An 18,436-nucleotide genomic window follows, 5' to 3' on the forward strand; every position below is an offset into this window, starting at 1 on the left:
TATAGATTTTAGTAATAATAATAAAATAAAATAAAAACATAAATCGCCAGATAACACAATGCTCATTTCACATTATTTATTTGTACAATCAGCACAATTTTCATCACAATTTTTATTGTTAAAGCTGTGAGGGATCTACAAACAGAATAAAGAGTGCTAGACTGTGGACTGTGGTCGAAAACAGAACAAGTGACCTGATTGTGACCTGAAAAACAAGGTTTAGAAATGTCAAGAGTATGAAAACTAAGCAAATACTTTGCAGTTTGGTAATGAAAAATGTGATTGTGTGTTTATGTATTTGGGAAAAGAAGTCTTTGGCGGCCATGTTTGAGGACCGCAGTATTTCCTGGGAAATCAGGTTGCAAATTTACTGTGACCTGACACACTGGGATGTTTAGATCTATCTATCTATGAGTGCAAATGAGTCCAAAATTTTTGGAATCGGGGTTGTACATTTTGGACCTACATCTGCACAATCATGATATCAGCATGTTCAGTGGACTCTCACAAACCTCTTGTGTCTTGAAATGCTGATGATTGTGATGTAAAAGGTCACTATTTTCAGGCAAATATTGACCATATAAAAAAAAAAATGCACGCCTCTGTTGTTGAACTCGTATCATGTAAAAGTAAAGAGCAATATCATGTCTATTATACTGTGAGAGAAAATCCTCATAGGAAATCAATACACTTTTAATAAAACAGATCCATCACACTACCATTCTTATTACAGTCATTGACTCAAAAGAACATTTCGTTCATTATAATACTGCAAATAATTAAAACTTAAAAGTCTCAGCAAATCAATGCATGATAGGCATGCTCATAACAGCATTTTAGGATAAACAAGGGCACCCAATGTGCTTGAAAAATATGACAAAAAATAAAATCCATGCTTTTTTTAACCCGTAGATATCTTTGAAACCTGAAGGTTGTGTCTATACAACTTGGTGGTTAACAGGTAACATATAGCTGAGTATCATCAAAAAACAACATCTTAGTACTCCATCACTAAGACTGTAAGTCTTCTTCGGTGTGTAGCATGAGCAGGATGCAGTGTAGGAACTTGTATATTATTTGGATAAATCCGAGAACCATAATAAATATGTAGTTATACCAGGGGTCATGAGATATTTGGGTAATACTAAAAGCAGATGATTAATCAGAATATATGGAACAGAAAAACAAGACCAGAAGTGTAGGTAGACATAGTAATCAAAGACTTATCACAGAGGGGGACAGACCCAAGAGCAAGTAACCAACACATGGAGAACAACAAAGCTATCACAATGAGAAGTTTATACATATATTACTGAGGTAACGCTCAAAGTTGTAATTCCACCTAGTAAATTAACCTGCTACATATACAGGTAGTCGCCAAGTTGGTTTGACTTACGATTTTCCGATCTTACGATGACAAAATTGTACGAATCTAAACATTTTCACTTAGCATTTACATTTTTTACGATACATTGATATGTTGAAGGAATGAACACATCTCCCACCTTATGAGATGCCTTACTGTCTTATATTAACTGTGCTGATATCAGCATAACCATAATGCAATAAAATTCTACAACCACAACTTGGCTGTGTTTTACAAACTGAACCACTAACCTTCTCTTTCTTTCCCCATTTATAAATGACAATAATGTCAATAGTGAAGACCACTGGTTATTGTGAAAGCGATCATTATTTCAGCTAACTGTTCTATCAATTTCCAGACATGATCCAAATGCACTTTCATCTAACATGTGATCTATCTAAAGGTATAAGAAACAACTAATGTGGTGAAATTGGAACACAACCCAACATCAAAGACACCTGTAAATCACAAAAACAAAACGTAATACCTTTATATTACTTTTTTTTTCTCTCAGCTCAGCGGGACATGATTTATACTCAGTTCTTCCGATTTATAAACCTTTTTCCTTCTGCATTATTATTCTGGCCGAAGCTATTGAATCCCCAAAAGATTTATAGCAGAGTTATAGCAATGGCTGCAAATATTTTTATTTATTCCTGTTTTTGTATTTTCCACGGTTCTGTAGATTGGAAATAGAAGCCATTTTTGTTCTCATACTTTTTCATATGTTAACTGGTAAGATCAAAATCGATGCCTATAATATTTAAGGTGCATTTTTGTTAGAATTGTTGGATTGGGAGATTTCATTTGTTATACTGTAAATAATGATACATACTTTTAATATATCCTTAATGGTCAACAAATAATAAAATAACAAGAATGATTTTATTTATTTTCAACATTTCAAGTGATTTCAATAAATGGATTGGTAAATATAGTCTTGGGTCCTGAGTTTTTTTTCTCTAAAATCTTATATATATATATATATATATAGTGTTCTTCGTTTTTCATTGTTTAGCTGTTTATAATGTCGCACTTCATAAATGTAAGTATATTGAATGATAATACATTTTTTCAGGTACCAGTCTACTAAAGATTTAGTTCTGTAACTAATTCCTCCTGTTTTATAAAGGAAATGGCAAATAAAAGAAAGAAAGAAAGAAAGAAAGAAAGAAAGAAAGAAAGAAAGAAAGAAAGAAAGAAAGAAAGAAAGAAAGAAAGAAAGAAAATATGCTGAGGGCATTCAGTCTAGGTAACAGCTTGCAGGTAACATGATTAATTAATTTTGTATGTAAATAAGTAAGTAAGTAATAGGTCAAAAAATAATATAAATAAATAAATAAACAAACAGGTAAAGCATTGAAAATGGGTTATCCAATCAGTCATAGAGCAGCCAAATGGTATGTGCAGTTCATGGCTGTAATACTGACAACCTTCATATTATTTCCAGGTTAAATGCATTTTTAAGATTAATTCAGGTTTTACCGTTTGCATTTTCATCTATGGCATTTGGCAGATATCCTTACTGTACACTGAGTGACTTACAGTTATCGCTGTTGTATTATTTATACAACTATGGGTTAAGGGCCTTGCTCAAGGGCCCAGCAGGGGCAGCTTAGTGGTGCAGGGATAATTACCCATGACCTTGTGATCAAAAGTACAACATCTTAACCACTTAGCTACTACTTCTACTTATAGTGGAATCACTTCTTTATCCCAGCATGAGAAAATGGATGAAGATCATAGACACACTTCTGTAAATCATTCCAGGAAAAATGCTAAATGCTCTAAATGTAAAAGTAATAGCTTTTTCTAAGCACACTATATGCAACATATTGTATGAAGATTGAGAATTTAGGCTTTGTGGCCAGTTTGTGCCTGGCATTTTAGGAACACCTGGAAAGATGGATGGCATCATGATTTCTGCCAAGTTTCTAAGATGCTTTTCTGTTTCGCACTTTAATGCAATTTGCTGCAAAAAAATAATAATGTTTTAAAAGGAAGAATCAGCAGGTACACCATTTTTTTTTCTTTTTGTCTTGCAGTCGTGTTAAGAAATTACTTTTGTAATATTGCAAGTTGTCAAACGAAAAGCTACTCGTGATTTAGAATAGCTAAACTACAGCCAGGGTACACTTTTATAATACACAAGATAACAAGGAAAAAATACAGATACAAAAAGGACTCATGCACAACTTTTGGTTTATGGGGATACCCTATCTAGCTAGCTAATGTACTCCATATATTAGTAAAAGCTAGCTATTTTGGCAATAATACAACAGAAAATACTCTATAACCACACACACACACACACACACACACACACACACTGTAGTACTATATCACACTATAATCACACATACTATATTTATATATATATTAATACACGTACTGAATATGTGTGTGTATTTTATACAGATTATAAGTGAAACAGTAATATGTCTATATGTGTCTTTGTAGTATGGATTTATGGTCCATGTTGACTGGTCACGGACTGATCATAAATGTACATTCCTGACTCATGAATTCATGAACATGTATATATATTAGTACTAGGCATGGTGCATTATAAATCAGGAAGCAGCTGTTACTGTACTTGAGTAATTTTTTGGCTACTTTCTAGTTTTACTGAGTATCAACGATATAAGCATCTTTTACTTTCTACTCAACTACATTTATTATTTAATATATGTACTTGTATTTAGGGTTAAAATATACTATATTTTAATGGACAGTACATTTTGCACGACAGCCTTATCTCCCATGACTTTTTTATTTAACTCAACAATCCTCTACCCGCATCTGCTGCCTGTGATCGACTTTTTAACACCACTGGCCTTGTTTTCAGTCCAAAAACAGCTAGAATAAATTCCACAAAGTTCGAGAACCAGCTTTTCTTGAATACTTTTTTTTTCTCTGAGATTGAGAGGTGCATCAAGTCACTGTCAGCTTGGAATATTTAGTTTTACTTAATCTAATATTCAATCTTTAAATTTATTTCTCCATCAAATACTAATGGTGACATGATTCTGTCATTTTACTGGTTAACTGAAGATCCCTTTTTCAAAGTTCGCTACTAATTTGTCTTTTTCTTGTGACCGACCTTTGTTCATTCTGGCATGTTGAAGAAGCTGTTGTGTTGATCTTGGTTAATGCAGTGTACAATTTGATTTGTATTTTAGGAAATAAAACCTCACAAATCAACAGTTTTTGGCTTTTCACTAACATGTGTCTTGGTGTTAAGCATCTTTGAGCCTATGATCAATATGAGTCAAATACTCAAATACTGTTCAATTCAGATACTCCTAGACATTTGCAATAGTCATTGTGGAATTGGTGACTTTTCATTTGTAATGAATTAAGTTTTGCAGCAAGGTATCTATACTTTTACTTAAGTATGATTTATTCGTTACACTTCTGGTAGCCTCAAATGAATGTATATGGTCAGCAAAAATCATTTATACTGAGTTGATATTGAGGGAACATTACCCACAAGAAAACCTTCCACACACTATTACGCCACTACGTTACTGAACTGTTGACACAAGGCAGGCTACGTCCACTGATCTATGCTTTTGAAGGCAATTCGCAACCCAATTATCTGCATGTTCTGGCAAAAAAAAAATCCATCCAATCTCATAATGTTTTCTAATTTTTGATTGTACATCTTTGATGAATTATACTGACTAGCCACTCTATCCCTGTTGTGAGATGCTTTTCTGCTCAGCATGGTTGTGAAGAGTAGTTATGTAAATGCACAGCTGATTGTAACTGTTAAAGCTCTATTTTTCATTTTCTTTTTTTTTTTCATTTCAAAATACAGTTTTCTAGCATTCAGGTCTGCTTTCCTCACATCTATTTCCTAAATTAATATATATCTGCTTTCTTAAAAATAAAAAATAAAAAGAACAAAACTTTTTGTTAAAAATCTTTTTGTTAAAAAACAAAAAAGGGAAAAGCAAAGTATGATATAATCATGTTTCAGCTACTGCTTGTCTGTTCCCTTGCTGAGGCTTGTGTGTGAGATTCAGGGCTGTGCTTCTTGTTCATGTAGTATACAGGAAATATTGCATGGGTACAAGAAGTACACAAACACCAAAAAGACTTGTTCCCAGTCCTTACTGCTGGCCTTTCAGTGTAAACTTATCTGCTCATCCTCTTGATGCAGCCTGAATGGTCCATTATCACTCTGCAGAAGATAAGTGATGTTGAAAATACTCTATGGTCAATTACCCAGCCTAATTATCCTATTATAAGATACTTACATGACTTTTAAGCGATAAATGTTGATCCCTGGTGAATCCTAAAGTGTACAATCCCCATGGTTGTAATATAGTAGGCCTGTGGCATGTTTTGTTTCATTTAATTTCAAAATGCAAATAAAGTAAATAAACTTGGTCATTTGTTCTTTTATTAGACTCCATCAAATGTAGTTTCTCATCCAAACACATTAGGTGCAAAATGATGACAAAGTACATAATATAACTCAGACATGTTTATCTCACCCGTGGCTGAGTCCATAATTTGACTGCTGAATAACCTTTATTTGTCACATATACATTACAGCAAAATTCTTTCCTTGAATATCCCAGCGGTCAGAGCACAGGGTCAGCCATGATACAGCTGGGTGATACCGGGACTTAAACCCCTGATCTTCCAATCAGCAACCCATCACCTTTTCTACGATTAAGGTCTATTTAGCGGCTATCGCTGCGTGCCATGCCGGGTTTGGTGGCACTACCGTGGGGCAACACCCCCTTATCCGTAAATTTATGAAGGGGGCTTGCTGCTCCTTACTGGTCACCAGAAGTGTAGTCCCAGAATGGGACCTCTCCATGGTGCTGGAGGTGCTGTCCCAATGGCCTTTTGAGCCCCTAGGGGATAACAATAGGTACTGTTCGTAACCCTGGTTCTCTGAAACATCGAGTGGAGAGATCCACCAAGTTTGCCCCGCTTGCTGCACGAGAAGCGAATATGCTCACTGAGAAAAGGTGGCATGTGCAGGTGCCTTATGCACTCGGGTAAGGGACGTTCCCTTACCTGCCATTGGGCACGCGCTCCTGTCTGTCAAGCCAGACTTGGTGCAATTGGATGCTTCTGCAGAGGTCAGGTACGGATGCCCTTCCCATAGGTGGATCTCTTCACTCGAAGTTTCATAGAACCGGGGTTACGAACAGTAAAATATTGTTTTGGGCTGATGATAATTTTAATAGATATCAATCAGTCATTGACTAATTTGATATCATTTTATCATTATAATAGATCGGTGTGCTTAGAGTAACATTAGAGTCTTTTCACCTCAACTGAGGTGATTATGCAAGAGACTTGTGACAAAAATGATAGTAACATTATAGCCATGATAAATCATAGTACTTTGGATACTTACATACATTTGAAGGCAAATACTTTTGTGCTTTTACTTTAACTGGAGTAATATTTTACCTATTGTGTCGCTACTGAAGTAATATTTTTTCTAGTGTATCTCTACTTTAACTCAGCAACATGGTTTGCGTACTTTGTCTACCACTGGTATCTGGTTTTACTTTACTAGCAACAATTTTTTTATAGATAAAATGCATCAAAAATTATACTGATTCACTTGTGCATGTGCATTCACTTTTTGCATTTAAAACAAACTACATGATTTGGAAAGGATTAATATTGTTAATCTGATGTATGTCAAATTTCAAACCTCCAATCGATCTGTGAAAACAGTTCAATTTAATGTTAAAGATAAAATGTAGCCCCTTTTAGCCCTGGGAAACTGTGGACCTGGTAACACTGGGTCACTGTGATCGCACAAAAGAGAGAGAGAGACTGAGACAGAAAGAGAAAGACCAATTACTCACAATGCACCGCATTTCCCAGAAACGTCTCTGAGAATCGGCATGGGCTCCCTCCAGGAGAGAATCCTGCTTTACTTTTAGTGTACTTTCTATTTAAAAAGACGGCTCGATGTAATCAACATTTATTATGAAATATGGTAATGTCATGCGTTGAAATGATTTGAGATGGCAGTATCGTCATTATCGTTATGAAATACTGAACAGACAATCATCTTGCCATTTAAGTGTGACAGAGCTTTTACACAGACAAACCTGATTATTATCTAACAGAAATGCATCAAAAAACAAAGAGCAATCCAAAGTTTTAAATGTGAATTATGTACAACCAAGTGTTTAAGTATTACCCGTGTGGGTGTCTGTTTCTGAATGGACAATAATTACTTCTAATGCTTTATTTTTTAAAACCATTTTATGTGTTGGTGTTAGGAGGTGGTATCAAAAGGTTTTGAGACTAGCTATATTTACAAGATAATACTTGATTTATTTACGTTTACAGACTAAAGGGTGAAGTCCGCAGGAGACAAATTTGGCAAGTAGGGTGGGTGGGAAGAGAGTTCAAATCACGTGTGAGGAGAGCTTGGTGACAGGGTGCGCACATGCTCAGAATAGCAGAAGTGGTAATGCATCTGGTCAGAATATCACCAGTTGCACAGCTCCCAGGACAATGTCTTTTGGCACACTGACTTATGAAGGTTGGCGCTCCCTGTGACTGTGCGTGCAGACTTGTGCTGCCGTCTGTTGGCATGTTACAAAACTAGTCTCGATTTCCATATTTGTTTGGTCAAAGTAAATCTTACTACTTACTACAAAGTTCTTACTTTTAAACAAAAGGAACAGGAAAAAGGAACTTTTTTATTATTATATACTGTACCTGAAAGCTTCTATCGGCAAGACAAATTGTTTTTGGTGTGTGAGTGTGAGTGCAATAAAACCAGATCTAATGGGTTCTAATAAACATTGATTAGTTACATTACATTAATTTATTTACTTACTACATAATACAATATAAAACCAATTTTTTTTTTGTTTGTTTGTTTATGAAAGGTACTGTTCATGTAACGTGTTTGCAATAAAATACTGTTATTAAGCTCCCAAATCTCCTAAATCCCTGAATATCAAAATTTAATTTATGATTAAATAATCTTAATGCCTCAAATAACATTTGAGGAAGTCCACAAACTTTTGGCCATAAAGTGTAACTAAAAGAATCAGTGTGTGGTAAAACCAGAACAAAATGTAATACTACATTAATAACTATGCTTAGAATTATGGTCATATAACCAATTAACAACAGAAAAATCAATTATCATTAATACATGAACAAACAAACTTTTGGCCATCCAATTAGAACATCCAATTCTTGATTCAGTCCTTTCTTTACAACTGTACTCTTCCAGGTTTTCTAGCAGATTTTGGATTGTGGTTGTAGAGATTTGCACATTCAGTCGTGTGTGAGGGCTTGGTCCAATTCATCCCAAAGGTGTTCAAAGGATTATATGTCAGGGCTCAATGCATCAAATACCAATGTGTGGTTTCAACTTTGTGAAGGGCCCACATATTGGTGCGATGTGCCTTATAGTGCTTATGTAATATGACATTTGACAAAGACTTTTCGATTTTATTACAATTTGACATTTCCCTATATGTCTAAACTATATTAATACTATACATTTTTATCCAATCATACTATATTTGCAGGTAAGCGTATCAAAGTATAAGCATTGCAAACATCAAAAACAGGACTAGATTTTTTAAGAGTAGTCATACAGCGCCTCTTTGTGCTCAGAACAGGTCTAACATTGTATGTAAAAATTCTGATAAATGTGTCTGTCTGTCTGCTTGTCTGTCTGCCTGTCTGTCTGTATGTCTGTATATATATATATATATATATATATATATATATATATATATATATATATATGACCAGTCAAAGGTTCGGGGTAGTCACTTAGAATGAACGATCTTGAGTCATTCCCAGAGGTGTTGAGTGCTTGTTGCTTGCTTTTCCTTCACTCTGTGGTCCAACTCATCCAACCCATCTCAGCTGGATTTAGGTGGGTGATTGTGGAGGGCAGGTCACTCTTCCTCAAAGCTTTAAAAAAATTTACTATTCTTAAATCCATTGTTAGAAACCTTTAATGTTTTACAATACCAAATGCATACTTTTCTATGCTTTTGTAGTATCTGTATGCCCCCTTCTCTCTTCTCTTTCTGTTCTTATATATATAATATACACATACATTATACTTTTTTTGTGATTATTTGTTGTAAATTTCTTATTTTCAACCGATACACATCCGGTTCGCTAATCGTGGATCACTTCCGGGTAAGCAAGACGTCGCCATTTTCTTTGCAGGCCGCAGCGGAGGTAGGCGAGCGCTCCCGAGTGTGAAAAAAAGACAAATATTATGTTGTAATAAATTATTCCTTTTGCAGACTAAATCCACGGACGGTGTTTAAAACGCGTGTTATTGTCGTCGCTGTGTATTTAGGAGATAGTTTTAGTTTGTATTTTTTTTATTTGGACGTCAAATATTGTAGGCGCTCGTCCCGAGGCCTAGCATTAGCATTAACATTAGCATAGCTGCTCTGCGCTGCGCTGCAGCAGTTCTAACGCCATCGTTTCTTCCAGCTGAAGTGAAGATCGTTCAGATTGTTCTTGGTAGCGAATGAGTTCGTGACTGAGCTGGAGGTTATAACCAACCAGGAGAGAAGTGTAGTTTGTTAGGTGGAAGAGATGCAGCGTATTTATCCCAATACTGAAATGTATTAATGGTGTTCAGTAGTGTAGCTTATCTGTATTCGGTATTCAGTGCAATGATCCTAAAAACATTGTACAATAACGTTGTATCTCTTAGTGCATAGTACAGGTACACTGCAACGGAATGCAGTACCAGAGGTGTACATAGGAGCATTTTGGAAACTGGCAAGTGCAGGGAAATATGTAAATATATGGACAGCAAATAAATATAAAGGTTCTGGCAGTGGAAAAAAAAAGCAATGTGATCATAGTTCTAACAATGTAGCAATTAGGGAAAAAAAAGTCCCAAAATGTTCCTAGCCTATGAATTTTGTATTAGTTAGTGCAGAAAATACAGCAATATATATATATATATATATGTGTGTGTGTGTGTATGTTTGGGAATGAAAAGACTGCAGCAATCTGTGTGTATGATGACCAGGTCTAAAACATCTCGGTGCTGAAGATGCATTGATGTATCCAGCCTTTTATTCAATTTTATCCAAACTTCTCACTTTCACCATTTTATTCAACACAAGTCAAAGGTCTTGTTATTGGGAATACGTGGTTTTGTGTGTGGTTGTTTTTTTTTGTTCATTGGTGTTTGTTTTGTGTGAAGCCTGAGACCTTGGAAGATCAGAGATGTGGGACCAGGGAGGGCAGCCCTGGCAGCAATGGCCTCTGAGTCAGCAGCAGTGGATGCAGTCATTTCAACATCAGCAGGATCCAGGTAGATTTGTAAATCTTGTGGAAGGCAGTACGGATTTGGCGCAGCTAGAGAATGTGGCTGATGGAAACCTCCCGGTTGCATGTGTGTGCACCCACGTTGCAGGTCAGGTGGACTGGGCAGCTTTAGCTCAGGCTTGGATCGCGCAGAAGGAGTCGAGCGGCCCGGCTACGGAGCAGCAGCAGCAGCAGCCTAACGGACAGGACACTGCAGCGCTCGACACACACACCAATCACACAAATTTTCAGAATGACTCCGGCTTTAACAGGATGTGGCAACCAGGTAAGCGGTCCCACTTTTTCCTATTTACTGTATGACTTTACTTTTCATTTGAATTAGGTTAAGGTCATTTTATTTGACTCTACATTGTCGTCTGTATATACAGTGGGGAAGACACTATATGGACAAAAAGGTTGAGGACACTTGACCATAAAAGTGATTGTTTTTTTTTTTTTTTACATCATATTCCACATTTAGTCTCTTATTTGCTGCGATAACCTTGACCCTCCTTGCAAGATGTTCTGCTGGAGTGTGCTTGTGGAGATTTTTGCTCATTCAGCCATAAGGGTGTTAGTAAAGTCAGGTAGTGGTGTAGGTGAGGTGAGGAGGCCTGGGGTGTAGTCTGCATTTTAATTCATTTTAATAAGGTTTTCTCTAGGGTTTAGCTTAGAGCCCTATAGCAGGAGATCTTCCACTCCAACCCATGTAAAGCATATCTATCTGACTTTGTGCACTGGGGCCTTGACACTTGGTGCTCGTTCCTGATATTTACTTGTAATTATTTGTTTATTTATTTTTTTGACTGTCGTATAGAGTGGGGGATGCACAGCCAGCCTCCACCTCCTCCTCCGCCGCCTCCCCCACCTTCCGCTGACCAGACGTGGATTCCTCCAGCTCCAGCACCAATGGACATTGTAAATCCATCTGAGGACAGTAACAGTCAGGACAGTGTTGAGTTCACCAATGACCCGCATCACACCTTCACACACAACAGTCATGGGTTCAGCAGTGGGCCAGAACACTACCCCGTCACTCCAATGGCAGTCAACCAGTTTGATTATCAGGTATGACACGGATTTATGTAATATTCTGTTAGATTCACTTTATTTAATTACTTTGGTTAAAAAATAAATGCAATGAGAGTGTTATCTTTTTTTTCTTATTGAAATGCTTGTGATGTTTAGCACGGAGCATTCGGACCTCCTGGCACTGGGTTTCCCCCACCATTTTGGTCTGATGGGCCCCAAAACAGACGAGACAGGATGCCAGGTTTCAGACCAGAGCGACCAAGGTCACCCGTGCAGATGGGCATCAAAACAGAAGCACCTGTTATCGGTAAAGCTTTACACACACACACACACACTATCTAAAATCTTATTTTAAGACAATGAATTGAATGAAAATGCCTACATGATGTTTTTTGTTTTTTTTAGAAAGCCAGGCAAATTTAAGCAGCCTTTTATCACATAAATGCATTAAATTGTTTAATAGAGACATATAATTTTTCCCTCTCTCCCTATGCTGATGTTCCTTCCTGATGTTTTGTTCTCAATTTCGGAATTAGATGCTGTAAAAAGGCGCACTCTTCCCGCGTGGATTCGAGAAGGCCTCGAGAAAATGGACAGAGAGAAACAGAAGAAACTGGAGAAGGAAAGGATGGAGAAAGAGCGAGTAGAAATGTCGCATGAGGAGAAAGAGACCGAAGCAGCAGAGGAAGAAGCAGTTCGCATGCCACGCAAGAGCAAGTTTGTAAGCGTTCTCTCCACGTCTTCTGGACCACACCATATTCACCACAGTGCACTCATATTTACTAACTTATTTACTAGATAATTTGCATAAAATCAAAGGTTGTTCTGTTTGATTTGTTTTTAGTATCATTTGCAATGGATGCACATGTATTTTAATTCTATAACAGGACAGCGATGATGAGGATGGTGAAGAAGTGGAAGATGCAGAGGAAAGTGTTACAGCAAAAATCCCATCTCCTGTACACGAGGAGCAGAGCGAGCCGGAAATGACAGACGAGGAGCGGGAGTTTCAGCTGGTCAGCACCACACAGCAGCGCACACATTTTATTGTACTTAATATTCATAACTGTAAGCGCAGTTATTGTGCGATTTATCATGTTCATCTCTGTAAATTCCCACACTATCAAATTTGTCACTAGAGCAATGGTGAGCAAACTTTTGGGCCTCGGCTTTTTAATCCGGTTCGTCACTTATTTACAAAATTGTCCTACAAGACCCATTTATTTATCCTTTTCCTTCCAATACCGTAAATATCACTTGGTTCCACTAGATGGCGCACTTCGAACATTGCAGAGACTTCACACGCATATATCCATCCTTCTCGTTCGTCATTGCATTGAGCCCTACTGTAACACTGAACAGACCAAATAAAGAAAAAGTATTTGCAAAGAATACAATATCCCAATATACAATTCACAAACAGGCTTTCTGCAGAGTTTTAAAAAGTCTAAAACTGAAAAATCTATATTTTTAGACCTTAAAGTCTTAAAATTGCTGTTATAGGTCTTAAATAATTTTAAACAGGTCTTAGTTTTCTGATGTCCATTTAACACTAAATCATTGAAATGCTCCTGCAGCACTTTGGGGGAATGTTTTTTGTTGTTGTTTGTTTCTTTTTTCTTTCCTTGGTGTTCTAGTCCAAATATCATTTGCTGTTTTACGTCCACAAACGAGACCAACATGCATCAGCCAATAAGCTTTCTGCGAATCTCTCTTGGGTTGTACCACAGATGTAAAACAGATTTTATATTAGTTATTAAGAAGTGCAATTTTACCGATATTTGGCTTGAAAAAAAATTTGTTTAGGGCTCGGTTAAGTTCAGTTGCTAATGACGTATTTGCATGTGTTTTTAATGCGGTGATATCGGTCTTAAATTTAATGATTAATTTAATTTAAACTTAAGTTTTAAAGTTGACTTTGTGAAACCTGCAGAAACTCTTTACCATATCCCCACTTTTCCACCAAGCATGCAAAAAAAAAAAAAAAGGCGGGGGGTTGGGAAACTACTGCTCAGCAAAATATGTGGGTGACCAGCAACATTGTTCCCACTAAAATTTAATAATAGTTTTCTTGACTTTTTAGGTCATTGCTTTCCTGTATAATTTATATTTGTGCACACACACACACACACACACACACACACACACACACACACACACACACACACACACACACACACACACACAGCCCCGTCTATCAACGTCAAAAACCCAGTGCGGGCCCACCTTTTGCGCTTCCTCACCGTCTTGTCATGTCGCACAGATGCTGCTGACCAAAACCCTTCTGACCGAAGTTCTGCTGGAGGTGACAAATGAAGAAATTGTCCGCGTGGCCTTGGAGACGCACCGCAAAGCCAGCAAAGGTCTGAGTCCTCTCCTCTTCTGCCCATTCATTCGTGCCTTCCACTTTAAGCAATCAAAGCAAGACAGTTTCTCACAGTCTCGCAGCACTGTTTGATTTCCCAAATTTGACAACTTGACTTGTATCAGCGTTTAGAAACATTGCTCAACACAAAAAAAAAGAAAAAAAGGAGGACAAAAAAACTGCAAGATAAGAACTGTTATTAATGGACATCTTTTTCCAGAGACACTGCATTAGTACAGATTGGTTTTCTCCCTCTACTGCTCTGTGTATGTGTTTTTGTTAACCCTCTTTTTCTCTCCATTTTATTTATTTATTATTTTTTTATTTCTTTTTTATGTTCTTGCCAAGGCGGCGCTTGTCAGTATTGCGTTATCAGTGTACCCTCCTGTCTAGAGGCTTTGAGAGAGCAAATGGTGGCTTTGTGTTTTAACATTTTGTTCCTGTTGTTGATGTGAATCAAAGCTCCTGCAAAACAGCTGGCACAGTCCAGTGCACTGGCTTCTCTGTCATCCCTCGGTAAGTTCACACTTCCTCAGACGGGGTCAGGGGTCAAAGGAAAGGGTTAGGGAAGGGGTTGTCTGTCTAGGCATTATTTGTTCTGTCTTTTAAAATTTTTTTTATTAATAGCTGATTATTAAGCAGTCATTAACAGCATGCTTGATTATCCAGAATCTCGTATTGGAGAAGGTGTGTGTGGTTTGAAGTTTTTTTATTTTTTTATTTTTATTTTTTTAAATCTGCTCTATCAACATAAACACGATCATCTTACGCATTCTCCTGGTAGTCCAACGCTAACACCACACTGACATCATTTTAATATAATGCTAATCACATGTCAGCTTAGATTGCTCAACACAACTGTCCTTACTCAGGAGTCATGCTACCACCCTCACGTCGATGTCACTCAAACACTAACGTTACACTAATTTAGCCTCATCACATCTGGCCTCAGTAGTCTAGCTTTACCCTAATGGTAAACCCTAAACGGGCTTAATCTGGCTTCAAACAGGAAAAAAGAAGTCAAAAAAAGGACTGAAAATCATTAGATTTATTGTGTGTGTGGGGTTTATTCAGAAAGAGTAACAAGCTGTAATGATTTTTCTGTGATTTTTTTTGAAAAAATAATAATAATAAACCATTTTATGACCGCAGGCGACCTGGGTGCGTACGGCTCAGACGAGAGCGAGGATGAGCGTAGCGCGAAGGGCTCGGACTCATCCGACACAGACGAAGAGGAGCTTCGGCACCGGATCCGCCAGAAACAGGACGCGTTTCGCCGCAAGGAGCAGGAAAGACAGGAGCTGGAGGAGCACGTTGTTATTAACCCAGGTCAGCATCGGTCACACACACTTCATATTAGTGACCCAATCTGCATCCTTCCTTTTATAGCAGGGATCCCCAACCACTGGGCTCGCAGATCATTTGGTACTGGTGATGGGCCGTTCATGAATGATTTGTTCATTTGAGTCTTTATTGTGTCTCAGTAGAACAAGTGATTTGTTCATTTTCTACTATTTTGTACCGGGCTGTGAATCATTTGGTCCAAGTGACCACATCTGCTCATGCTAATCAATAAATGAATCAATCGTTTAGTTTTATTTGCTTTTTCACCTGCTTCTTTAATCTCCAGCTGTTTTGTTCGCACCTTCCATCACATTCAGCCTCTTTGTATGATTATTTTATTTTCAATTATATATTACAGCCATGCTTCTTTATTCATGGTGTGCTTATATTTATATCAAAAAATATTAATATATTTGTGTGTGTGTGTGTGTGTGTGTGTGTGTGTGTGTGTGTGTGTGTGTGTGTGTGTTTTCCAGAACCCCCAGCTTTAGGAAGCAGGGAAAGGGAGAAAGAGTGTCATGAGGACGAGCAGTCAGATTCCAAACACAAACAGGAAGTTAAGGATAGGGAGGTAGAGTCAGGCCAGAGGTCGGAGATTAGCGAGGTTAAGCGTTCAGGGTCACGTCGCAGCCGCACGTCCTCCTCCAGCTCGTCTTCCTCCTCTTCCGTGTCATCATCTTCCTCCTCCACTTCCTCTTCCTCATCGTCCCGTTCTTCCTCTCCGCGCCGGAAGAGGAGGCGCAGCCGCTCAGCTTCACGCGGCAATCGCAGGCGCAGCCGCAGTCGCAGTAGGAGCTCTCGCAGGGCCGAACGCAGTGACAGGGACAGGAGGCGAGGTAGTCGAGACCGGAGCTCCGCCCGCTACAGAAAGCGCAGCCGCAGCCATGACAGACGGCACAGTCGCAGCCACAGCCGAAGGAAGAGAACGAGAAGCCGAGACAGGGAGCGAAGGAAAGAGAGGAGCCCAAGCCGTGAGAAAGAGAAGCGGAAGAGAGACAAGGAGCTAGAGAAAAAAAAAGACAAGCAAAAGGCAAGGGAGAAGGAAAGAGACAAGGAGAGGGAAAGAGAGCGAGAAAAGGAACGGGAAAGAGAAAGGGATGCTAGCGCAGCCAGGGAGGAGGAGAGCAGATCGAAGAAGAAGCGACGAGAAAGCGAGCCCGTTTCCCGACAGGACAGCAGGTCTAGCAGAAAGAGTTCGACCAAATCAAACAGGAAGTACTCGGACTCCGAATCCAGCAGGTCCCCGTCCCCTGAGGTTAGCAAAAACAAAAAGTCTAAAAAGAAACGTAGTCGCTCAAGGTCAACGGAAAAATCGCACAAGTCTGGTAAGAAGGCAAGCCGCAAACACAAGTCTAAATCGCGATCAAGGTAGTATCCATTTTTATCTTTTTTTCCTTTTTTCCCCTTCAGATATTAATCCATGTCTGTGATGTTTACCATTTCGCATTGTTACTTTAAACTTTAATTCTGCACATGCATATTTATCTATTTTGATCTATTTTTTATAATAGATTATCAAGACATAAAGCAGTAAATCCATGTTGTACTGAACCATTGTACCTTTTAACCCTGCTCCGTTTTGCTACAAGCTGTGAGGTGCGCTGGTGCGAGCGAGATAACACTGACGTTCTCTCCGTGTGTGTGTTCCGTTTCTCCGCAGGTCGAACTCCCCGAGCCGTCGCAGGCGCTGAGGATACCTGCGCGCTCTCACTTATTTTAAAATTCCATGAGTTTAAAGGGCGTGTCTCGTTATGGAGGCAGCGTTGTAGGTGAACTCTGCACTCAAACCCACACTGTAAATATGTGTTCATTTTTAAAGCGACGTCTGTGACATGAACCGTTTTGAACAATAAGATTATTTCAGCCTCGTATTATAAAAGACTCAGCATTAGTGGTTGATTAAGGATCTCGAAGCTGTTACATTTTAAAGCCCTCGAGACGAGGGGGAGAATTCATCTAATGTAAAGTGTCTAATAAAATAAGAATGCTTTTTTTTTCTGTTCAGCTTGAGCGTTGTCTTTTTTTCTTATGTCCTTTCCTGTCTCGTGTTAGCACAGAGTAAAATAAGAGACACTTGTGATAGGTTAGTCTCACTCGATGCTCCTTCTGGACCCCGGATACCTTTCTGTAGCTCAATCAGACTCATGTCGGTCAAAAGTGTGCATGGGAAGCCATTTAAAAGGTCACCCAGCACACATGCACAAATTTCCAAACTCATTCGCACACAGTTTAATAGCCATTTTAGTTTTTGAGTGACCGTGGATACTGAAGAACCCAGAAGGAACCCGCATGGAAAACCTGCACAAAAATCAACATGCATAGAGAAGCTCATGATTAAATGTTTGAGAACACTGGCACCACCATGACACACGGACCAAGACACATAAGGTGGTATTAAAATGTTTCTAGACTAGTTTTGTAGCATGCCAGCAGATGGCAGCTCAAGGCTGCATGCACAGTCACAGGGAGCACTGGTCGTCATAATTCTGTGCCAAAACGTATCATCATGTGTGCAACTGGTGCTGTTCTGACCATGCGTGAATTCTTTTCACCAAGCTCTCCTCACACGCGAGTTATTCACCGGAAACAATATGATCTCACTTCCGTACCCACCCTACTTGCCGGATTTGGCTCCTGTGGGAGGTGCTCTCCCAAACTTCTTGTAAACAGGTAGTCTTTTAATACTGAAAAATGATGTTCTATAGGTGACTATTACCTCATTTTAAATAAGCATATTCTCTATTAACAGTATTCATAGTTATTGGTGATAACAGTTCAATAGTGTATGACTCCTGAACATCAGGTATGATGGAGCATTGCTTACTGATTCATGATTCAAGGTCCTGCACTACCAGGTTTCTGACCTTTTCTCCAATTTCTATCCAGTCATATTTCAGCCATCACATGTTGGTATGGTCAGATCTGCTAGAAGGCCTTCAGACATCAACAGTGGAAACCTGTAGCTTCAAATACATGACAATAAAACTGGCTTTAACCATTAAGAGTTTGAGTTTTGGCAA

The 18,436-nt window shown here is 38.5% G+C and overlaps 1 protein-coding gene across 1 annotated transcript; it reads left to right on the plus strand.

Moving 5' to 3' along the window:
- Nucleotides 1–9,549: 9,549 nt before the first annotated feature.
- pnisr (PNN-interacting serine/arginine-rich protein) lies at nucleotides 9,550–17,420 on the plus strand. Its single transcript, XM_046876865.1, has 12 exons — nucleotides 9,550–9,580; nucleotides 10,572–10,682; nucleotides 10,785–10,961; nucleotides 11,493–11,743; nucleotides 11,864–12,014; nucleotides 12,244–12,428; nucleotides 12,595–12,723; nucleotides 13,971–14,070; nucleotides 14,535–14,588; nucleotides 15,225–15,401; nucleotides 15,893–16,784; nucleotides 17,077–17,420. The coding sequence occupies exons 2-12, from the start codon at nucleotides 10,595–10,597 to the stop codon at nucleotides 17,105–17,107; spliced, it is 2,235 nt and encodes a 744-aa protein (XP_046732821.1). The 5' UTR covers nucleotides 9,550–9,580; nucleotides 10,572–10,594; the 3' UTR covers nucleotides 17,108–17,420.
- The last annotated feature ends 1,016 nt before the right edge of the window (nucleotides 17,421–18,436 follow it).

Source organism: Silurus meridionalis, chromosome 20, assembly GCF_014805685.1.
Source record: "Silurus meridionalis isolate SWU-2019-XX chromosome 20, ASM1480568v1, whole genome shotgun sequence".
NCBI lineage: Eukaryota > Metazoa > Chordata > Actinopteri > Siluriformes > Siluridae > Silurus > Silurus meridionalis.